Below are 23,877 nucleotides of genomic sequence, written 5' to 3' on the forward strand. Positions count from 1 at the left end.
TGCCCAGCGTCTCTCTGCCCGGTGTGACTCTGCACCTCTCTTTCAGGTACCTGGAAGGAAACCACTTAACAGCTGTGCCCAGGGAGCTGTCCATTTTCCGACACCTGACACTCATGTAAGGAGCCCACTGTCACCGGGATACTTTCTTTTCTGTCCTGGGGGAGCTCAGGAAACTGATGCAGAAGATGGGGAGGGTGGTGCTGCAGGTTCTGTGACATTCCTGCCTTTTTCTCCCTGGGTAGAGCAGCAAGATGCTGCTGGGAAGCACAGGCTGGCCGACTGTGCCAGCTCTTACCTGGTGAGGTCTTCATGCAAAAGCACCCAGAGCAGGGCCCCATGGGCCACCACCTGCCTCACCTTCCTCCTTGGCCTCTGACCTTCTGGGCTCCCAGTTAAATTCCCAAGATTCCTCATTCTTCAGTTTCTTACAAGCTGTGGCTGCGCTTAGGTTTGCAAAAGCATAAATTTGACATTTATTCCTCCTTCTTTATTCAGAAAATGTTCTAAGGAGACGGTTCAAATGGATGTTCCTTCAGGTGGGAGCCGCTATGGGCTCCACATCTGCCAAAACCCAGGAAAAGCCCTGAATGAGGAGCAAGGCTGCTGGGCGTGAGCGGGGCCCAGGAAGCTGGGTGGTCCCCAAGTTTTGTCCCTCAACGGCCTCTCTGGCTTGCCAAGAGGGCGCACGGCATCCTTGGCGAGTGGTAGTTGAAAGATGCTCCATCTGCTTAGGGGGCAGAAGCCATAGAGCCGTGGCCCCCAACTTCAGCTGATGATAGGAATCATCTCAGTAGTTTGGGTTTTGTTTTAAATACTGATGCCCAAGTCCACCCTAGATCAACTAAATCAGAGTATCTGGGCATGAAACCCAGGCCTCAGAAAAATTCCCCAGGTGGTGCTTATGTACAGCTAATATTGAAAATCACTCCTCTAGGTGTTTATCCTGGGGGGGAAGCTAGAGGGCGTACTCGACAGAGAACCACATGCCACCAACCTCGTTCCCCAAGAGAGAATCTGATAAGATAGAATGAATGAAGGTTGGAAAAGAGACGAGGTGGAGGGACCGTGAGAGGAAACACCGATGGGGGGAGAAAAGTACTAGCACAAGGAGAAATTGTTACCTTATACGAAATGTTTTGCTGGTAGAATAAAACGGATAGACACGTAATCGAATGATTGAATAGCTGAATAAGTGGATGAATGAATGAATGATGATTGCTTGAATGACTGATTGCATAAATCTTTGATTAAAAAATGAACATTTCGGGAGTTCCCACCATGGTGCAGTGGGTTGGGAATTTGACCGCAGTGGCTCAGGTCACTGAGGAGGTAGGGGCTCAATCCCTGGCTCTGTGCAGTGGTTTAAGACACAGTGTTGCTACAGCTGTGGTGTAGGTTGCAGCTGTGGCTCAGATTTGATCCCTGGCCCGGGAACTTCGATATGCTGCAGGTACAGCTGAAGAAAAGAAAAGAAATGAACATTTGCACTAATGAGTGGGTATATGAATAGAAGGGCGGGCAGCTGGATGGATGGATGGATGGACAGGTGGATGGATGAGCAGATGGGCAGACAGGTGAGTGAATGAGCAGTCAGACGGATGAACGGGTGGATGGATGGATGGATGGATGGGTGGGTGGATGGATGGATAGGAGGGCAGATGGGCAAATGGATGGGTGGATGGATGGATGAGTGGGCAAATGGGTGAATGGACAGAAGGATTGATGGATAGGCTGATGGACAGATGGACATATTGTGGGAGGATGGGATGGATGGGTGGACAGATGAATGGATGGATGGATGAATGGGCAGATGGATCAAAGTGTGGATGGGTATACAGATGGCTGAGTGGACAGATGGACCCATGGATGGATGAATGGAAAGATAAGTGGATAGACACATGGACAGGTGGATGGATGGGCAGATGGGCAGGTAGATGGATGGATAGCAGGCGTACATACATGCGTAGAAATTGGGCATGATCCCTTTTGGATGCAACTAACAGTACATGCGACCCTTCTGCTTACTTTTCATAGTGACCTGAGCAACAACAGCATCGGCATGCTGACCAACTACACCTTCAGTAACATGTCTCACCTCTCCACCCTGTGAGTACAGTGAGCTGCTGTGTGTAACATGGGCCTGGCATTAAGGGCCCCGTGGCCATCCTTCGCCTGTCCCCTCAGGCTTATGTTCTCTGCTCGGGTGATCCTCAGGGCTGCAGCTGACCCAGCACAGGGCAGACCTTCTTCATCGGAAGGGAAATAAAGCAGGGCAGAGCTCCACTGTGCAGGAGGTTAGAGAGGAGCTGGCACCTAATCACTTCTGAAGAAGTGCCTCTCTGGAATACCTTCTGTGATTGGTGAATTTTCTCTCCCAGTGGAGGGTTTCCCTACACAATTAGATTTTGCTCAGACGCATTTACTCCCGTTAGCTCTGCACACGGTGAGCACTCACCATTTGACATAGAGGGAGGTGAGAGCCAGTTAGGGCAAAAGCCCGCTAAGGAACATGTGAGGAACCTGGGAAATGAAGCCAGTGAGCATCTCAGAGCAGTGGGGGATGTTTCTCTTCCCTTTATCCATAGGATGCTTTTGGTCTGGATACTAAAATTGGGGAGGTAAAGAAACCTTTCAATTTGATGGGTCCACAGTGTGGACAATGCATGCATCAGGAGCTGAGACTAGAAAGACCAACAGAGCCTGTGTGTCCTTTTGCACAGGATCCTGAGCTACAACCGGCTGCGCTGCATCCCCATCCACTCCTTCAACGGGCTGCGGTCCCTCCGAGTGCTGTGAGTACCCCAGCGCGTGGGCTTCCACTGGTACTTTGCTGGGAAAGAGCAAGCAGGACTGAGCGTTCCTGCTCCCAGCTCCCCTTTGCTCCAAGCCCACTCCCACCCCACCCCCCCCAACCCCATAGTCCCTTCCCACCCAACGCTCCTAATTTGCTCAGTGGGGCAGAGAGAGCCTCAGCTTAAGAGACAGCCGTACCCAGTTCCAGCCCACTTCCTCTTGTGGAACTTGGCTAAGCCCTCGGAGTTTCTATTTCTTTATGTGCAAAACGGGACTCAGAGCACCTCCTTCACCAGGATTCGGATATGCAATTATGTTCTGCACCCTCGCGCAGCACAGTGTGCAGCATTTGGCCGCTCTTCCAATGATCATTATTTCACAGTTGGTCCCTCTGGCTTCAGAAAGGCGCTGTTGATACTGTGAACCTCTGCAAGGAAACCACGCCCATGCTTGGGACAGACCAAACCGGAAGCCAGAGGCCAGGGCTGGACACACACAGCTATCCATTCGCAATTGACTCATAAAGTATCTTCATTGTGTTAATAAGTTGCCAACATTTAAGTATTGGGAGGTTTCTCATATAAATTGTCATTTCTACACCCCCCTTTTTTTTTTAATCTTTTGTAGGGCTGCACCTGTGGCATATGGAGGTTCCCAGGCTAGGGATCTAATAGGGGCTGTAGCTGCCAGCCTACACCACAGCCACAGCAACGCCAGATCCAAGCCATGCCTACAACCTAACCACAGCTCATGGCAACACCAGATCCTTAACCCACTGAGCGAGGCCAGGGATTGAACCCGCAACCTCATTGTTCCTAGTTGGACTCATTTCTGCTGCATCACGATGGGAACTCTATCTACACCCTTTTGGACAATGGAGAGACCCAGCGGTTCCAGCGTTCCCGCTCTGCATTCCTGCAGGGCTGAGCAGTCGTGCCCCTTAGAACAAGGTTCTGCAGTCTGCAACTTCCACACCTGTCCACCCCCTTCCTCTCACCTCAAGATAGCCACCTGGCCCTGGCCTACCCATGGGTAGGGAACATCCAGCTGAGGCAGATGAGCTCTGAGCAAGCATGAGATGGCCATGGTGTCCCCTGCTTTCAGGCATGGCTCTGCCCTTTCCTAGCAGTGTGTCTTCTCATCCACAAAATCAGATAATGATGGTCATGACTCAGAGGGGCTTATGAGGATCAAATGACATGCTGTGTGTAAAGCACGTAGCCCAGCTCTGCTTTAAATACTTTATAAATATTCATGTGTTATGACTGTTCTCACATCTGTGTTTGCAAAAGCAGGAATGGCACCTCACTGCCACCCCTCACCCTAGGCCCGATTGTCACCTGATTTTTGAGCCTTTCCATCTTGCACCTATTTTGTTGGCGGGGAGGATCCTTTGAACAATATTCCTGGGAGAACAGAGATGCCAAATTTGTCAACTTCTTAGCCTTCTGACCCGTTATTATTGTAATAGCGATAACCATATTTCATAGGGCTTTTCATGGTCATTGCATCATATAATGTTTTGCAACAGTGCTGAGAAGGTGAGAGGATTATGCCCATTTTAAAGATGGAAAAACTGAGGCCCCGGGTGGGTGAAGTCACTGACCCAAGATTCAGCAGTCAAGAGGTTGCAGGTTCCAGCCTCTTGACTCAGAGCCCCAGGGTCCTTTCCAGGACCCCGTAGGAATGGGCAAACAGCACTCCCGGAGCAGGTCCATTCCCAAGCCTCCAGGCTGATGTGATTTATTGAAACCCACAAAACACCAGTGTCAGCGACAACTCCCACCACATGTCATCTGTGCTGTTATTAAAAATCAATTCTCTGGGGGCAAAGAAGTGCCCGCGCTGACAGTGTGCAATCTGTTATTGTCACTTATTTATTATCCACCTTCTCTGGGGAGCTGGAGAATGGAAACATCAGCAGAACCATGTCCCTGTTTTGAAATGAACGCAGTGAGAGATGGACACATCTCATTGGCTGGAACTGGGGCTGGACCTGCTCCCCACCCCGCCACACCATTCCCTCTTAATCCCAGCCTGGTCCTCTGGTTCTGGGTACAGCTTGGCTGCCAGAAGGTGGGACCTGCCATTTTAATGGGATCCGTGTGCCTATAATTAGAAGAGTTCTGGTGGGGGCAGCTCAACATGTGAAGGGGAAAAAGAGGGAATGGTTTGCCTGTCCATTTATCTGTCTGCCAGGGTGGTGGGGTGCACGTCACCCCCCACCCAGGGTGTCCTTTTCCTCCTTCCTCGTTGGTGGCCCTCCAGAACCCTGCTGTCACTAGTTCACCAGGAGGCCACATAGACATACCACATGCTTGTGCCTGCTTCTTAAATTCAGAATCAGTAGGCTTTTGGCATCTTTTTTTTTTTTTTTTTTTTTGTCTTTTTGCCATTTCTTGGGCCGCTCCGGCGGCATATGGAGGTTCCCAGGCTAGGGGTCCAATCAGAGCCGTGGCTGCCGGCCTACACCAGAGCCACAGCAATGCGGGATCTGAGCCTCGTCTGTGACCTACACCACAGCTCACGGCAACGCCGGATTGTTAACCCACTGAACAAGGGCAGGGATCGAACCCGCAACCTCATGGTTCCCAGTTGGATTTGTTAACCACTGCAGCACGATGGGAACTCCCTTTGTGCCTGCTTCTTAAATTCAGAATCAGTAGGCTTTTTTCATCTTTTTTTTTTTTTTTACCTTTGTGAGGGCCGCACCCACGGCACATGGAGGTTCCCAGGCTAGGGGTCCAGTCGGAGCTGTAGCTGCCAGCCTTCAGCACAGCCACAGCAGCACAGGATCCCAGCTGCGTCTGCGACCTACATCACAGCTCACATCAAGGCCAGATCCTTAACCCACTGAGCAAGGCCAGGGATTGAACTCGCAACCTCGTGGTTCCTAGTCAGATTCACTAACCACTGAGCCATGACAGGAACTCTGCATCATCATTTTAGAATCGTGGTTATCTCATAGAAAGGGATCTTAGAGGCCCTCTTTCCCACCATCTGCCTCAGTGGGGAGCAGCTATTTCCTGCTTAAGGGCCAAGGCAGGAAAAATTTAAATGTTTATGGGCTGCATTTCTTTTATGATATTTGCATCCTTTCTCCCAGTAATTGCACATTTAGGAATTTTTACTAGAGGTTAATCCAAACAGACAGAAAGGTTCTCTGCGTTCAGATCTTGGTTGCACTGGTATTTTTAACGTAAATTTTGCGTATTATCCAGAAGTGCCACAGAGGGGAAATATTTAAGGAAAGCATGATGCAGCCCGTCAATGAAGTGCCATTATTGAAAGAGGTAAAGAGGAAAACTAGAGAGCAGTGTGGGAACCTGTTTACCCCACGGTGTCATGCGGAAAGGAAACCTGATTTGTGTATATGTTCTAGTTATAACTGCTAAACACCGATAACCATGGAGAAGGACCACAGGAGCCAATGAAAAACCCAGTGATCTCTCACTGGTGATATCAAGGCATTGCTGTAATAAATGAAGACAGAGATGAGTGGAGACAGTGACATATTGATAATTGGAGGCTTGGGAAACAAAATAGGATTTTTGACATCAGGAATCGTGGTATCTAACTGCACGTGGGCCTGTGTATATTCTTTTCTCGCTTTTAAAGGGTCTCATTAATTGGATGAAAGTAATAGAAATGACCAGCGGAGTTCCCGTCGTGGCGCAGTGGTTAACGAATCCGACTAGGAACCATGAGGTTGCAGGTTTGGTCCCTGCCCCTGCTCAGTGGGTTAACAATCTGGCGTTGCCATGAGCTGTGGTGTAGGTTGCAGACACGGCTCGGATCCCGTGTTGCTGTGGCTCTGGCGTAGGCCAGTGGCTACGGCTCCTATTCGACCCCTAGCCTGGGAACCTCCATATGCCGCGGAAGCGGCCCAAGAAATGGCAAAAAGACAAAAAAAAAAAAGAAAGAAATGACCATCCACCCCGGGAGGTGGGCAGTTTGGGGTGAGGGAGGAGCATGAGCATCACGGGTTCGGCTGTAGACAAAGGCAGAGAGTGTTCTGGAAAGCAGGAAGAAAGACTGACATTCAAGAGAGCGCACGCGCTGTGTGCGCGTATCAGCGAGTGGAGATGAGTGCATTTCAGAGGTCGGACGTTGGTCAGGAAACTCGGGACAAAACATGGTGTGAAAGTAGATTTTCCTACCTGACTCCTAATCTAAAAAAAGCCGGAAGAGAACATTCTCCTGGACCTTCTGGTCCTTCTTCAGGGACCTGTGTGCTCCCTGATCTTTGCCCCACACGCCTCCATGGCCTTGTGTGTATGTGTGGTGTGTGTGTGGTCCCAGCTGTCACCGCCTAGCCCCGGCCGCAGGAGGGCCATGTGGAATCAGCCTTGGGAGGACTGTGTCAGGGCGGGCTCATGAGGGGGCGTGCAGGGTTGTCATTCATCCTCCTCCGTGTTTTCAGCTCCGGGTCCCTGAAATAAAAATGTGATGGCTGTTTATGCCCATGGAGCTGTTTCTTACTGCTCAAGCCATTGCCTGGACCCTCCTTCTGACATCTCTGCAAACCTTTGCTTGATTACCGTCAGAGACCAAGAGCTCACTCCCTTCCCAAACAACCCCATTCCATTTCTGACCAGATGTTGAACTTCATACAGTTCTGGTGGGCCACAAGGTGACTCCTTGTGACCTTCAAACTATGGTCCTTGTTTGGCCCTTTGGTGCCACCAAAAAAAAAAAATTTAGGAGTTCCATTGTGGCACAGCAGAAATGAATCCAACTAGGAACCATGAGGTTTTGGGTTTGATCCCTGGCCTTGCTCAGTGGGTTAAGGATCCGGTGTTGCCGTGAGCTGTGGTGTAGGTCACAGATGCAGCTTGGATCTGGCAGTGCTGTGGCTGTGGTGTATCCCAGTGGCTACAGCTCCTATTGGACCCCTAACCTGGGAACCTCCATATGCCGTGGGTGTGGCCCTAAAAAGATTTAAAAAAAAAAAAGGTGTAGGGGGGACGGAGTTCCCGTCGTGGCTCACAGGTTAACGAATCCGACTAGGAACCATGAGGTTGTAGGTTCAATCCCTGGCCTTGCTCAGTGGGTTAAGGATCTGGTGTTGCTGTGAGCTGTGGTGTAGGTCGCAGACGTGGCTCAGATCCCGAGTTGCTGTGGCTCTGGCGTAGGCTGGTGGCTACAGCTCCGGTTAGACCCCTTGCCTGGGAACCTCCATATGCCATGGGAACAGCCCTAGAAAAGGTAAAAAAAAAAAAAAAAAAAAAAGGCAAAAAAAAAGGTGGGGGGAGAAAATCAGTTCAAACCACCTTAGGCAGAAAAAGAGAATTTACCGATGCAGGTATCTGAGAAATTCAGTAGTAGTGCCTCGATTCTAGGGCTGGATGCAGATACTCCAATGGTACTGTCAGAAATGCCTCTTTCTGCCTCTCAGAATGAAACTGCCTCCACCGTAGTAGTTCCAAGGAGAGCCCCAGAAACATCTGTCATAGGCCCACTTTGGTCACATGCTCACCCTCAAACCAGTCACTCTGACTTCAGTTGGGCAGACCGGGGCCCAGAGCTCTGCCATGAGGCCAAACACTTGGACTGAAAAGTCGGGAGGGGTGACTCCCCAGTGAAAGAGGGAGGAGCTGTTACAGAAAAGAGGAGACTGTGATCGGCCCACACCCCCTAAAAGCTATCTACGACAAGTAGCTACTAATAATGCCTCCGTTTTTCGTAAGGAGAAATTGGAGTTACAGAAAGGATGTCACTTGTCTCCGGTCACACAGATAGTGATTATCAGAATAGGGATTCCAACCCAGGCTGCCTGACTCCAGACCTTCCCTCCAGGGGAAGTAAGGAGGGGAGGAGTTTATGGTGATGAGGGGTGACCACTGGGGACCCAGGAGATGAAGGGGGTTAGTCCTGGGAGTGGCCTCTTTGCTCAGAGGAGAATTCACCCACCACAACCCACATTAGGACGAGGAGAGTTCCTGCCCGCTATCACACAAGCTGTGAGTGCCTAGGGATTTGCAGACCTGAGATGCAGGCAACCCAGAGCTGATACAGGATGGATGTGCCCTCCTGTTGCTCCCACGATGCCCTCATCTGCATCCTGAAATTCTCTGATCTGCTGTAACACCTCCTCAGAGGCAGGAGGGAAAAAGCCGTCGCAGGGGCTGGAAGTTGAGTCATTCCACGTCCAGAGTTACTTGCCAGCACCAGCCCCCCATGAGGTGTAAGGAAGAAGGAGAGGGGAAGAGGGGGGGTGCTTCCTGGGAGGGTACTTTGTCCCACTGCCCTGGCATCCTTTAGGAGGGTCGTTGCACGTGCAAGAGTCCTTCTTTGGGGGCCAAACCAGGAGCCAGAACCTGCAGCGTAGGCAGATTTCTTTCGCGTCGTCCCAGTAAATTACAGCCCCGTTACTCTGCAGTTTATAGAGATCTCAGCGGCTCAGCTCATAATAAATGGAAGTGTGACTTGCAGGAGTCACAGTACCAAAGCCGCCTTTGGGTCATTTGGTGTTTTTAAATTAGGGCTTTGTGCCTCTCCAGGGGCCCGAGCCGCGTTCGGAAATGATTAACCACGGGGCTGGGTGCATTTGCCAAACAGCAAGCAGCCATGAAGTCATCCAAGTTAATAGCAGGCGGGAGCCGGTGAGATTCATAAATAACCACATGAATTAGAGGCTAAATGATACTGATAAAAAGTGTTAGGAAGTACTTCTAGCTCCTTCTTACCCAGGGAGGCGAGAAGCTCCTGCAAACACTCTTTAGAGGACTGGTTACCCTCTTCCTGCTGGTCTGGCTGCCTAAGTGTCGAGGACGGGGAGACCAGGGATCTGGGGGGACGTAAGGAGGGGAGGAGTTTATGGCGATGAGGGTGACCACTGGGGACAACGAAGTGTGGTCCAGTGGGGACCAGGAGCAGTAGCATCGCCTCGGACCTTGTTAGAAATGCAGAATCTCAGGCCCCACCCCAAACCCACTGGATCAGAGGTTCTGGGAATGGGCCTCAGAAATCTGCCTGTGTCTTAGCGCCAGTGCTCAGCCAGCTTGAGGGGCTCTGCTCATTATGAAGTATAATTAAGTTCGTGTCTCTATTTCGGCAGAAGACCCAGCACAGGCTCACTTCAGGGAAAAGGCAAACAAAAGAGCCAGTTCATAAGTTATGACCCTGCTTACACTTGCACAGCCAACGTTAATCACCCCTTTGTTTAACTCACCCTTCATAGCACAGGGGACAGTGCCCAGCTGTCACTAAGGGAAGCTTTGCCTTTCGACCTGGGTCACCCACCTTGCATTTCATGGGCCAGACCCGAAGTGAGTCATCAGTTCGGGGATCTTTTGTATGCAGCCGGTGATCAATCCTTCCGTGGAGGGTAGAACCCACCAACATGTGGATTTGCTCATGTTGCTACTTGAGCAGCCGGGCCGGTCCCTTCGATTTTTTTTCACAGACCTGTTCTCCAGGCATTATTGAAAGCTCAGTAGGTGCCACCACTCTGCAAGTGAGAAAAGCTCCCAGCTACTACACCGCAGGGTGGAGAGAGGTATGATTAATACCAAGCAGGTTGCCTGGCCCCTCCAGCGTATTGCCGGAAAATGCACTCAGATGGACAGAAGCACGAGACTCACGTGTGTGGCCAAACCCTTTCCCATAAAGATGAATGTCCGACTCCAGGGACTCTCCCCGGGAGCTGAGTGCCCCCTCCCCCATCTCATGAGCTGATTGATAGCATTTCTCAGTCCCTCTGAAAATTTCTCTAGGGACCAATTTCTTCCTCTGCCCCAGACATTGTTCAAGACCCTCTCGCAAAAATTTATAGCGCTTAACCATTTAGTCCTCAGAAAATGCCAGGCTCTGCATGGATTCATGCACCCACAACCATCCTCTGTGGCCAATCGTTCTACTTTCTTTCCTGTTTTACAGTAGGAAACCAAGGCACAGAGAGGGTAAGTAACTTTGCCCACAGTCACACAGCCGATAAGTGGCAGAGTCAAAATTCGAACACAAGCAGCCCAGCTCCAGAACTTCCGGTCTGAGCCACGGATCTCACATTCTCTCTGAAACCCCAATGCCTCCAGGAGACGGCTCTCTCCATGTTTCAGGTGCAAAAATGGAGGCCCAGAAAAAGGAAAGGAACCCACCCAGTGTGCCACAGCTGAAAGGGGCTGACTTCTGATTCCATCCCAAGTCTGTACAATTCGGAAGTTCATCTCTGGGAGTTCTCATTGTGCCGCAGCAGAAACGAAATCAGCTAGCATCCATGCGGATTCCGGTTCCATCCCTGGCCTCGCTCAGTGGGTTAAGGATCTGGTGTGGTTGTGAGCTGTGGTGTGGGTACCAGATGTGGCTCAGATCCCACATTGCTGTGGCTGTGGCATTGGCCTGCAGCTGCAGCTCTGATTTGAGCCCTGGCCTGGGAATTTCCATATGCCACAGGGGTAGCCCAGAAAAACAAACGAACAAACAAAAAACCAGAGGTCCATCTTTGTCTTTCCCAAACCATCTACCCCCGACATCCCTGCTGCTGATCTGGGCCCTGAAACATCCCTGCATCTGACATGAAGGAGGCGCCCCCTCCAGCTGACAGCAGGACCCTGAGTGCAGAGAGACTGGCCAGCCTGGGACACCACTGATTTCAGAGCTGTTCCTAAGGGTTGACCCTCGGCTCTGTGCTTCTCTTTCAGAACCCTCCATGGCAATGACATCTCCAGCGTTCCCGAAGGGTCCTTCAATGACTTGACGTCTCTGTCCCATCTGTAAGTAGCTGCATTTCTCCCCAGCGTGTATCAGCTCAAAACAAAAAGCATCCTAATGCCGGAGAGGATACCGTCAGTGTTACCGTCTCAGTGTCGTTCTTCCCATATGCGTTGAGTGTTTTATTTACAAAAACAAACCCATGTTGTGCATGTTTTGTGTTTTCCGCTCTAGATGCCTTCAGAGGCATCATCAATTATGTAAATATTTAATAAGAATGAACATAAAACTCTTACTGTGTGCTACACTCTTTAGATGAATTATCTCGTGTATTTCTTACCGCAATAAGGCATTTTTATCCCCTTATTAGACATAATGAAACTGGATTTAAGAAAGGCTGAAGGGGAGTTCCCATTGTGGCGCAGCAGGAACACATCCGACTAGTTAACCATGAGGTTGCAGGTTTGATCCCTGGCCTCAGTGGGTTAAAGATCTGGCATTGCCGTGAGCTGTCGTGTAGGTGGCAGATGCGATTTGGATCCTGTGTTGCTGTGGCTGTGGAGTGGCCAGCAGCTGCAGCTCTAATTCAACCCCTAGCCTGGGAACCTCCATATGCCACGGGTATGGCCCTAAAAAGCCAAAAAAATAAAGTCTGAAGCCTGGGTCCAAGGGTTGCATAGATAGCAGGTGGCAGAGACCTGGTTCAAATCCAGGTTTGCCTTGACGCCAACCGTCTGGGCCATCAAGAAATCCCCTCCCATTTTACACAGGGGAGGCCCGGGCCCCAACATTTTAGGTATTACTTACCTCTGCAGTGAAATTATTTGAGTTTTATGCCTACTCTCTGTATATTTAATTATTTTTGTATTGTGCCCATAGACTACAATACCGGTATATTATATGTGCATGTTATAAAACAGTCAAAAAATAAAAATGTTAAAGGCTATGACTGAAAAGAAGCAGAAGGAAGTTCCTGTTGTGGCTCAGTGGTAACAAGACCAACTAGTGTCCATGAGGATGCGGGTTCAATCCCTGGCCTTGCTCAGTGGGTTAAAGGATCCAGTGTTGCTGAGAGCTGTGGTGTAGGTCACAGAGGAGGCTCGGATCCCACGTGGCTGTGGCTGTGGCTGTGGCTGGCGGCTGTAGCTCCATTTCGACCCCTAGCCTGGGAACCTCCATATAAGCCCTAAAAAACAAACAAGCAAAGCAGCCGTATTCATATTTTCTTCCTGGATGGCACTTTGACCAGCCTGCACTGGCAATGCCGCTTCCCTCCCCTGCGGTGGTGGTGTAGGGAAGAAAAGCTGCCTCCCACGCTCTTAGGTTCTGTGGCCAGCCTGACATAAGACAGAAGCACAGGAGGAAAGCGCATAAATGCTTTTAACAGTTTTGTGTGTACATGGAAGCCTTCCAAAAGGACACCGAAGACCCAAAGAAGCCACTGGGCAAACGCTCATGTGCATCTTTACACAAAGAACGATAAACTGTGGGGCTGTAGCAAGACAGAGGGACTGGGGCTGAAGCCATAAATCAGGGGACAGTGACGAAGAAATACGTGGGGGAAACGGAGGGAAGATCAGGGTTATTTTAGTAGGTTTGTCTGTATAGGTCGATACTAGTGTCCACTCCCAGTCTCTGGTGTTAGAAGGTTCTTCTCTTCCTGGTACAGGAAGGACACCTCTCGCACAGGACATGGGACGTGCTGTCAGGCAGAGAGGGGGGAATAGAGAGAGGCCTTCCTGCATCGGCTGTTTCTCAAGTACCTTCAGCTCAAAATAGTCAGTAGCCAAAGCAGCGTATTTGGGGTGGCATGTCTCAACCCCTTCAGTGGTAGAAAGCTGCTTTGTAGGTTGCTGGGTACCAGAACCTTCTCCGCAGAGGACATCCCTCCAGTGTACCCTTTAGGAGGGCAAGAGAGCCCGATCATCAGATGGCCAGAGGTCCAGAGAACCTCCCAGAGGTTCTGGGATTGGGGGTCAGTTGAGAATGGAATCTTACCTACCAGGGTAGGTGAGAGCAAAGCCTCAGAGGCGGGAGGAGCTTGGGATTAGCGATCCAGTCTGGAGTCGTTGACTTCACCCCCGTGGAAATTATATCTCTGCCGGTCCCAATCTAGCCAAAGTTTGGAAATTCTGCTTTTCCAGAGGCCCCAGACCCAGACCACACTGGGTCCAAATTGGGCAGGGCTGACTTCCTGCTCTGCCTCCTAGGGCACTGGGAACCAACCCACTGCACTGCGACTGCAGTCTGCGCTGGCTGTCGGAGTGGGTGAAGGCGGGCTACAAGGAGCCTGGCATCGCCCGCTGCAGTAGCCCCGAGCCCATGGCTGACCGACTCCTGCTCACCACCCCCACCCATCGCTTCCAGTGCAAAGGTAGGTGCTGGCCACCCCTCCACCCCTCCCTGCCCCTCGTGGGGTCTCCTCTGTCTCCAGCAGCCTATCAGACCTAGGCATCGTTCATCTGATTCCAGGTGTGACTTCTCAAACCCTTGCCCCATTTTTTCCCACAACTCACAAAAAGACTCAGATGCTGAAACTGTTATAGACCTGCATCTGAGGGTGCATTTGTCACTCACTCCCCAAGTCCCTCTGCTGGCATTTCACACATTCCTCATTGACCTCTTACCCTGCGTATCTTTGCCTAGTTGAGAAAGTCTGGGAGTTCCCGCCGTGGCTCAGTGGTTAACGAATCCAACTGGGAACCACGAGGTTGCGGGTTTGATCCCTGACCTTGCTCAATGGGTTAAGGATCCGGCGTTGCCGTGAGCTGTGGTGTAGGTTGCAGACGTGGCTCGTGGGAGCGGCCCTAAAAAAGGCAAAAAGACAAAAAAAAAAAAAAAAAAAAAAGAGAGCGAGAGAGAGAAAGAAACTCTGTAACCTGTATTGTTACCCAACAGTCTTAAGAGTGTGTTATTACAGCACACTGTGGGCACATGAGATTTTGATTGACTGCATGATTACTATGATAATAAACTACTACTGAATTCTTAGGTGGCAGGCATTATGTTAAGCACTTTTTCATGTATGATTTAATTCTCACTTTCCCTGGATTCATTTAATTCCCCACTGCCTCTGTGGGGTGTACTTTAGTATTACTGTCATTTTTAAAAATGAGAAAACTGAGGCTTACCGAGGCTAGAGGACGTCTCAGGATCACACAGGTAAGAGAACTCCAGAGTACCTGGTCGTGACCACCTCGCTGTAACGCTCCACCGTGATTTCTTTAACCAGGTCCTGGTTTTTTTATTTGTTTGCTTGCTTTTTAGGGCCGCACCCGCAGCATATGGAGGTTCCCAGGCTAGGGGCTGAATCGGAGCTACAGTTGCCGGCCTACACCACAGCCACAGCAGCGCGGGATCCAAGCCGCATCTGTGACCTACACCGCGGCTCACGGCAACGCCAGATCCCTGACCCACTGAGCAAGGCCAGGGAGGGAACCCGCATCCACATGGATACAAGTTGGATTCCTTTCTACTGAGCCATGATGGGAACTCCCCCGGTTCCTGGTTTTACACTTTTAGAGTGTTCCTGTTTTGTTTTTGTTTTGTTTTGTTTTGTTTTTTGCTATGGCTGCATAAAAGCCTTTCTCTGTCTTGTCCTTAGAGGAAGTTGCTGAGTGGCACAGGGCATTAAGGATCCAGTGTTGCCGCAGCCATGGCTCAGATTGCAACTGTGGTGCATGTTCAATCCCAAGCCCAGGAATTTCCATGGCTTAAAAAAATATATATTGGGAGTTCCTGTTGTGGCTCAGTGGTTAACAAATCCAACTAGGAATCATGAGGTTGCGGGTTCGATCCCTGGCCTTGCTTGTGGGTTAAGGATCTGGCATTGCTGTGAGCTGTGGTGTAGGTTGCAGACTCAGCTCGGATCCCGAGTTGCTGTGGCTCTGGTCTAGGCCGGCGGCTACAGCTCCGATGCGACCCCTACCCTGGGAACCTCCATATGCTTTGGGTTCGGCCCTAAAAAAACAAAAAAAAATTTTTTACTTTCCGTTTGTTTGCGAATGTCCGTTGTTTATCTCTTAGAACCTCAGTGTTCATTCTGATTTACAGATGGACTTTACCCTCTAAAGCTTCCTTGTGTCCCTGGGACAGACAAGGTCCCTGTTCTTAGGTGAAGCCAGGGTTGAGGCAGCTGGTTATAGGTTCTCAGTCAGGCCATTCTGTTCACCCCACCTGCAAATGGTCAGACTCTTTTCTCTTCACCCTGGGATCTGTCTCAACCCAATCTCCAACTGATGCTTCTGGGATCCGTCAAAGTCCTGACATTAGGTAGGGCCTGAGTATCCAGGGCTTTGTCCAGGCTGGCTGCAGCCCAAAGCTCTGTGTAGGGACAACGCCGTCCCTCCCTTCAGCCCTTACAGCTGAGGAGAGTGGGACACCATTAAAACTGTCCTGGGGAGTTCCCGTCGTGGCGCAGTGGTTAACGAATCCGACTAGGAACCATGAGGTTGCGGGTTCGATCCCTGCCCTTGCTCAGTGGGTTAAGGATCCAGCGTTGCTGTGAGCTGTGGTGTAGGTTGCAGACGTGGCTCGGATCCCACATTGCTGTGGCTCTAGTGTAGGCCGGTGGCTACAGCTCCGATTCGACCCCTAGCCTGGGAACCTCCATATGCCGCAAGAGCGGCCCAAGAAATGGCAAAAAGACGAAAAAAAAAAAAAAACTGTCCTGGATGCAAAGTGTATCATCCACCGTCAGCATTATTGTGGTGTCTTATGGGGCCATTTCTTACTTCTTCATGCTAGTTGCAGGGTTCTGCAAGGAGGACTTCCTATGTGTGCTTTTAGCCCGCACTTTGGGCCCTCCTTGGCCTGGCACAGACTAGTCCTTGGGGAGGGGTGTATGGGAAGGAGGAGTAGGAGGTCCGAGAGGAGCCTGGGCCCAGAGCTTCCCGGGGAAAAAGATACACAAGGGGTTTCTAATTATGGTGCATTGTTTGCAGATTAGCACCAAAATCGGATCAGGCTAATTACCGTAATTGATTTGACTGCAGAAGTGCTTCTGAATGATGTCCCACTGTGATTTTTTTCCTCACTGGATGATGGCTGAATTAATGGGACTCTAGCTGGACTGGATGTGCTGGCTGGAGAGGGCCAGATGCCCTCTGGACACAGATGGAGAGGGGCTGGTAGCTGGGGGAAGGGAATGGTGACTGTGAACCTCCTTGGGGACCTGCCACCAACACTCCATGATTTTGCTGTCCAGGGCCAGTGGACATCAACATTGCGGCCAAGTGCAACGCCTGCCTCTCCAGCCCATGCAAGAACAATGGGACGTGTAGCCAGGATCCCGTGGAGCTGTACCGCTGCGCCTGTCCCTACGGCTACAAGGTATGGCAGGAGGTGCCCCCAGCATCCACAGCCCAGTGCGGGGCGCTATGCACCGCTGACCCTCCCTTCTCCAAGGATAGTGGATAACTCCGCAGGTCACCCCAAAATAGCACTTGCCAGCAGCCCTCCTGTTCTCCCCAGAACTGGTGGGGGCTGCCCCGTCATATCGTACTCATGCCCATCACAGAGGACCTGGTATAGTCTTGACAGTGATGTAGTGAAATAGGGAGAAAGTGTAATTTTTGTATTTTCTTTCCTGAGCGTGGGGAAGTTAAGTCTCAGAAAGTTAAAGTGCCTCCAAGTAGAGGCACCCCTTGAACCCACCATCCTGACCTCTTTCCAGGGGGATGCCCAGGTCCTCCCCCCACCTCCCCTCCCTACCCTTCGGACAGTCAGCTCTGAAAGCGCAGGTTCCAGCCTGAGGAGGATACAGGGATGGGGAATGAAAAGGCTTAGGGGCTCCTAGGCCCACCCTCACTGTTGAAAGACTCCCATCAGCCCACAGGGGATGGAGATCCCGGGTCTCTGGAGCTCCCAGAAATCCAGGCTAATTCCTGGGCAGTCTTTCCCTCCTCACGCAGCAGCTTCTAGAACACATGATTGCACCTCCCTGCTCACATCCATAGACTAGGGACAATGAGCCGAGTACGCTTCTTGGCATTTTATTCACCTTTCTCCCTATGAAGAAGGACTCAGGAATTCCCATCGTGGCTCAGTGGTTAACGAATCCGACTAGAAACCATGAGGTTGTGGGTTCGATCCCTGGCCTCGCTCAGTGGGTTAAGGACCCGGCGTTGCCATGAGTTGTGGTGTAGGTCACAGACACAGCTCAGATCCCGCGTAGCTGTGGCTGTGGTATAGGCCGGCGGCTACAGCTCCAATTCGACCCCTAGCCTGGGAACCTCCATATGCCGCAGGAGCGGCCCTAGAAATGGCAAAAAGACACACACACCAAAAAAAAGACTCATTAATTTCCACTTTACAGATGTGCAAACTGGGCCTCAGACTGTGGAAAGGGCTTGACTCAGTCTCCCAAGCTTGTAAGCAGCGGGGTTGGGTTAGGACCCAAGACTACATGATTCCAAAGTCCCCCCCCCCCGCCTTCCCCTGGGGGATTTCCTGTATAGCAGAGCCCCTCACTGGGGTCAGCAAAGCCGTGACTGGGTCCTCTTCCCCAGGACCCTCCTGGCTCCCCAGATTCCAACCTCCCTGGGGCTCCCATGAGAAAGCACTAGGCACACCGAGTCTCAAGCCAGCCTCCAGACTGCTCAGTGCGCACACCTGGTCCAGGCTGAGCGGGAGGGAGCTGGCAGCCCCGTCTCCTGTCCCCAAGTGGATGTGTGTGTGTAGTGACAAGCTTGAGGAGCAGACTGGCTCTGGGGAACTGTGCTCCCTGGTGGCCTCAGCTGCAGCCATGCCTCCAGCAGACAGTGTGAGAGCGCCACCTATGGGTCTGAGACAGGAGAGCTGAAGGATTCCTTGGAAGCCAGTCAGGGCCTCAAACTCACAGAAATCCCATATCCACACCCTTATACACACACACACACTCTCTCTCTCATACACACTGTAGGGGAAGAATAGAAATTAAGCAACTATACTCAAGAGGCCCGAGTATGAGTTCGTATACTCCCTTGTATTAATTCAGTGGAGAAAACTCGGGCTGTGGAATTATGCAGAGCGGCAGGTGTGGCTTTGTCATTTCCTAGCTGTGTGGTGATGCCCAGAGGCGGTCCCTCAGGCTTCTCATGTGCACAGTGGGGCCTGTCTCACAGCCTTGCTGTGCCTCATGTTGAGTAAGCACTCCACGGCTGTCCTATGGCTGCTATACATAGACATACACCTTGACCCTCTGGGACAGTCCCTCACACCAGGGTGTGGGATGGGCCATCAGGAACAGGTGCTTGGCTGCTGGTTTCACCAGCTGAGTCTCAGTCTGTGACACTGGACTGTCAAGGACTGCCAGCTGCTTTCCTAGAATGGTAACCTGTGTTTAAAACAGGCCCGATTCCATACTTGGATAATATCTTGGTAAATACTGACTATGGACCAGACAACTGGACCTTAGGCATTTATATGCCTCCCTCTGATGTTTATAACCACCTTACGAGGTGGGTGGTGCCATCCCTAGTTGAAAGATAACCGCTTCATGGCCGGAGTCTCCCTTCCCTCTCTTTAAAGGGGGCCTGAGTCTGAAAGCGCTGGAGCCAGGTTGGGAGACCCAGGATTCTTCCCACTATCCTTGACACGGTGAAGCAGGCCTGGCCCCCAGTGTCAGAGCTAAGGGTGCATCCATGGGGTAGGTTTTGGAGGAACCTCAACAGAGATTTTGATCTTTAAGAAGCTGTGGGGCCCAGGCAGGTATAGAGTCCGTGACTGCGGATGATAATGATGCTAGTGATGATGGCGGCGGTGGTAGCGATGTTAGCGGTGGTAGGATGATGGTGATGGCGGTGCTGATGCTGAGAGTGATGGGGATGGTCAGTTGAGGATGCTGATGAGGATGCTGATGAGGATGCTGATGCTGGTGATGGAGGTGAGGATAATGGCCCTGACAGTAGTTAGCACTAGCATTTGCTGAGTGCTCTTTGAGGACTGACAAGTACTGAACAAGCTATGTGTATTAGCTTGCATGCTGCTCATCAAAGCCTCAGGAGGCAGGTCCTAGAATGACCCTTATTTTACAGTTGAGGAAACTGGGCATAGTAGGTAAGGCTGTCAGGATTCAAAGCTCAGAGCCAACCGATTCCAGAAAACACGCTCTTGGCCACTTCATTCACTGTCCATTGACAAGCACTGTGATGGTTTTGTGGCTGTCTGGTGATTGTTGTCAACTCAGTGACTCACCCAGAACTACACCCTCAGTGGCTCTGCCTGGCTGGGCTTCGTCCCTGGCAGAAAGGAAAGCAGGGGGTTCCAGCTCAGGACCAAGGGTGTAATGCAGCCCCCACTTGAGTCTGCTGCGTTTGATAACCGAGGAAGCCGAGGTGGGGAGGGGAGTTGTCCAGTAGGAGCAGACTCCAGGGGGTCCTGCTTGGTGGACTTTTCTCCACCACACCCTGCTTTGCCCTGCCCTGGAGATTCAGGCAGGTCATAAATGCCCAGGGACCCTTATCTGTAGCCCCAGCTCAAAGTCTGGCATTCATCTAGCTATTCCCAGATGTCTCCCTTTTGCCATCGGCTAGTGAATGACCTTGGGAAACCACGCGATAACGGAAAAAGCATGGTAGCCACTCTTTCATGTTTAGTAACAGCTATGGTTAATCCCAGTTTACGTGTATTCCTTATCCCATGCCCTTAATCATCCTCTGAAAGAAGCTGTATGATCCTCTTTTGATAGATGAGGAAACTGAGATTCAAAAAAAGTGAGAAACCTACCCAAGCTCACACATGGGCTCAACCCCGAACGCAGCCCTCTTTGGAGCAAAGTCTATACTCTACCACTCCACTGGGAACAGATTCTCTATAAGCCTCACTTTTAGCCCCTGTAGATTCGACTAACCACACTCATTGCAGAGCTCTTGTCTTTTTTTTTTTTTTTTTTTTTTTTTTTTTTGCCTTTTCTAGAGCCGCTTCCGAGGCACGTGGAGGTTCCCAGGCTAGGGGTCCAATTGGAGCTATAGCTGCTGGCCTACACCACAGCCACAGCATCACCAGATCTGAGCCCCATCCGCAACCTACACCACAGCTCACAGCAACGCCGGATCCTTAACCCACTGAGCAAGGCCAGGGATTGAACCCGCAACCTCATGGTTCCTAGTCGGATGCGTTTCCACTGCGCCACGATGGGAACTCCCATTGCAGAGCTCTTGGAAGCATTAAAAAGGTCACATGCCTCAGTGCCGGTATTCAGTAGACACTTAACAAAGGATGGCTATGTGACTAATATTCTAAGGTTTGAGGAAATACAATATACCTTTTGGCTGATCCTTTTTCAGTCATTTAGCTTCACGCATGTATGTTCAGTGTCTCAGAACAGTGCTTCGCACGCTTTCAGGGGCCCAAGAATCACCTGCAGACCTTGTTTCAGTGCAGGTTCGGATTCATTAGATCTGAGGTCAGGCCCGAGACCGTGCGTGTCTAACAAGCTCCTAGAAGATGTGATGCTCCGAGGACCATAAGCAGGTCCGAGAGCCACCCTCCTGGCTCCATCTCAGAAACAGGTTTCCAGTGGGGGAAGCCGCTGTTCCCAAGTTCCTGTAAAGGAAGCTAGAAGCCCCAGCCATATCCTATACACACACGCACACGCACACCCAGAAGGGCGTCATGGTGGATAGCCACGGAGCATCACAAATCTAGTGGATTTGAGCAAAATGAGGCTGGAGAGAGTTGAAGTGAGCTAAACGGCCAGGCATGTAATGGTGATTGTTTTTCAAGAACCTCTAAGTGAGAGAAATCCCCACCTCCAGGCCCAGTCACCACATTATCAAGTACTGGACTCTGCCTCCCTGATTTCTGTGCGCTGCCGCATAAGGGCTGGAGGAGACACCCCCTATTTCCACTTCCACCCCCGCCCCTACCCCCAGGGGAGGCATCCACCTGGACTCCCTGGTACCTGAGAGTTCCCTGAGCAGAGGCTGGCTCGGGCAGGCGCTAGGGAGGGCCTGCCCTGACCGGCTCAGGTTCTGTCCTGCAGTCTGTGGCCCATGGAGACAGACAGACACACGCACGCACGCATGCATGCACGCACGCACGCACACGGAACTGCTCAGCACCAAAGACTTGAAAGAGTCTTTTAATCACCCACAGTCAGCCTACCTCAGACGGCAGTAACGACCATTATCTGAACAGCTCTTGATTATGGAGCCGTCATTAGCTGCCAGGTGCCTTAAATGAGTGTGATTGCTAATGAGTCATTAGCTCCATAGGGCAGGTATTATTATTCCCATTTTACAGACGATGAAAACCAATCTCAGAATTAGTCATTTCCTCAAGGTGCATAGCAGCAGCCCGAGTAGCCTGTGCATTCAGACCTGCCTCATGGCACAGCCCGGGTTTGGAAAGGATCAGAAACAAGGACCCAGCAAGCGGTTCCCAGCACTCGCTTTGGACTGGATGGCTGGGTTCACTTCCTGCTGCGTGATCGTCACTGTCTGCCTTCTCTCCCTGTGAAAATGGGGCTAATGACATTCAGACCAACCTCGTGGGGGTGTTGTGAACATTGTATGCAATCATGAATATAAAACCTAAGCTTGCGCCCTGGAATGGAAAACGTGCTCCATAAATGGGAGTGAGCATGAATATCTCGGGAATCCCCATCATGGCTCAGCGGTAACAAACCCAACTATTATCCAGGAAGATGCGAGTTCGATCCCTGGCCTTGCTCAGTGGGTTAAGGATCCGGCGTTGCCATGAGCTGTGGTGTAGGTCACAGGCGCAGCTCGGATCCTGCGTTGCTGTGGCTGTGGGGTAGGCTGGCAGCTGTAACTCTGATTCGACCCATAGCCTGGGAACTTCTATATGCTGCAGGCGTGGCCTTAAAAAGACCAAAAAAAAAAAGAATGAATGTTGCAGTTTCCATCCACTCATGGACTTTCTGAAAGGGATCCTGTGTTGCTCTGGCTTAGGGTAGACCCAGAGCCCACCGCAGATCGCCTTCTCCTCTGTCCTCCGAGAAACATCTGACGGGCCTTTTAGCTGTGATGGTTCATGGAAAGAACCAGACAGACGCGGCTGTGCCTTCTGGCTTTTGGAGGCAGGGCCCGAAGCTTCAGCATTGGAACCAGAAGGAAAAGCGCAGGGCACGGCAGCGTCCTGGGCATGGCTGGCAGTGACATCCAGCCAGGAAGCCCAGTTCCACTCGTCACAGGCACTGGCAGCAGCAGCAGAGCAGGGAAGAGGATTTTCTCAGGCAGATGGCGAGCAGGTGGTGTGGCAGTGGGAGGGCTCCCATGATCACCCCCGCCTGGCACGGCACCCACACCGAGCCCAGAAATTAATGCAGCAGACATCCTCCCAGGTCCCGCTGGTCCTCCAGGGCACCGCTTGCCAAGACCTAGGTGCAGCCTGGTCCATAGGTCCCAGGGAGAAGCTGGAGATGGAGGACCAAGAGTTGAGCCGCTCCCTGGTATGCGGGGTGCTAAAGTCCTCCGTCTCCACCTGGGCCTCCCTCTGCTGGGCCTTTGCCCTCTCTGTTCCTTCTGCCTGGCACGCTCTTCCCCACCTCCCACACGGTTGGCTCCTTCTCAGACATCCACTTCAGGGGTGCCAGCTCTAAAGGAATCCTGCTCCACCCAAAACCCTCTCTCACCCGGGGGCCTAATATCAGGGTCACCTGCAGAACCTCAGCATAAATACCAACACCTGGGCCCCCGTCCAGACCCATCAAAGATGACTCTCTGGGGGTTGTCACTTCATAGAGCCAAAGTCTATTGACCACACTTCAGCCTTAGTCCATCCTCCAACTTGTGGATTATAGTTAGGTCTCAGTGAGGCGAATAATACCATCTCCTGGTGTTTATAGAATGCCTACTATGCGCTAGATGTGCTCTGTCATGTTAAGCATTTCGGTAAATGGAAAGTCTAGTGTAATTCTGATCACAGCTCTCTGAGGTGGGCTTGTGGAAGTTAAAAGGCTTGTCCAAGGTCAAGGTCAGCCAGCCAGGAAGCGATGCCGCTGCAATGTGAAGTCAGGTCTTCCTCTGGGCTAGGATAGCAAGAAAGGGGTGAATTCTGGGAAGTAGTGAGGCCAGGCCCCAAACTCCTGAGTTCAGCCTTCTTCCCCTCCTCACTGCGGAGGGACCAAAGGCAAGGGCTCCCTTGGACATGCTCGGGGTCACAGAGGAGGCTGGCCCCAGGCCCTTCATGCCCCCACCTCCTGGCCTCATCCCAGAGGAAGGGGATGAGAACCCACAGGGGTCTCATCAATGGCAGCCGTGGAAAAGCTCCCCAACCACGTGCTTCTCCCTCTTCTGCTCCTCAGGGCAAAGACTGCACCGTGCCCATCAACACCTGCATCCAGAACCCCTGTCAGCACGGAGGCACCTGCCACCTGAGCGAGAGCCACCAGGATGGGTTCAGGTAACAGCTCACTCTGGCTCCTTCCCTCCGCCAGTCTTCCTGGTCAGACGTTTGGGGCAGGCTGAGGACTCACAGCTGGGCTCC

The 23,877-nt window shown here is 51.5% G+C and overlaps 1 protein-coding gene across 19 annotated transcripts in view; it reads left to right on the plus strand.

Moving 5' to 3' along the window:
• The window catches only part of SLIT3 (slit guidance ligand 3), a 914,676-nt gene that overhangs the window by 848,970 nt on the left and 41,829 nt on the right, over positions 1-23,877 (plus strand). For all 19 annotated transcript variants that reach the window (XM_085001790.1, XM_085001791.1, XM_085001793.1 and 16 more), the window contains 7 exons: positions 47-115; positions 2,035-2,106; positions 2,721-2,792; positions 11,436-11,507; positions 13,656-13,819; positions 16,652-16,776; positions 23,696-23,793. In XM_085001790.1, coding sequence (XP_084857916.1) covers positions 47-115; positions 2,035-2,106; positions 2,721-2,792; positions 11,436-11,507; positions 13,656-13,819; positions 16,652-16,776; positions 23,696-23,793 — 672 coding nt within the window. The remainder of the gene's footprint in view (positions 1-46; positions 116-2,034; positions 2,107-2,720; positions 2,793-11,435; positions 11,508-13,655; positions 13,820-16,651; positions 16,777-23,695; positions 23,794-23,877) is intronic.

This window comes from Sus scrofa, chromosome 16 (genome assembly GCF_054392235.1).
Source record: "Sus scrofa isolate SSC_HxYL_T2T_F1_AM1 chromosome 16, Sscrofa_HxYL_maternal_Yorkshire_Landrace_v2.0, whole genome shotgun sequence".
Classification (NCBI taxonomy): Eukaryota; Metazoa; Chordata; class Mammalia; order Artiodactyla; family Suidae; genus Sus; species Sus scrofa.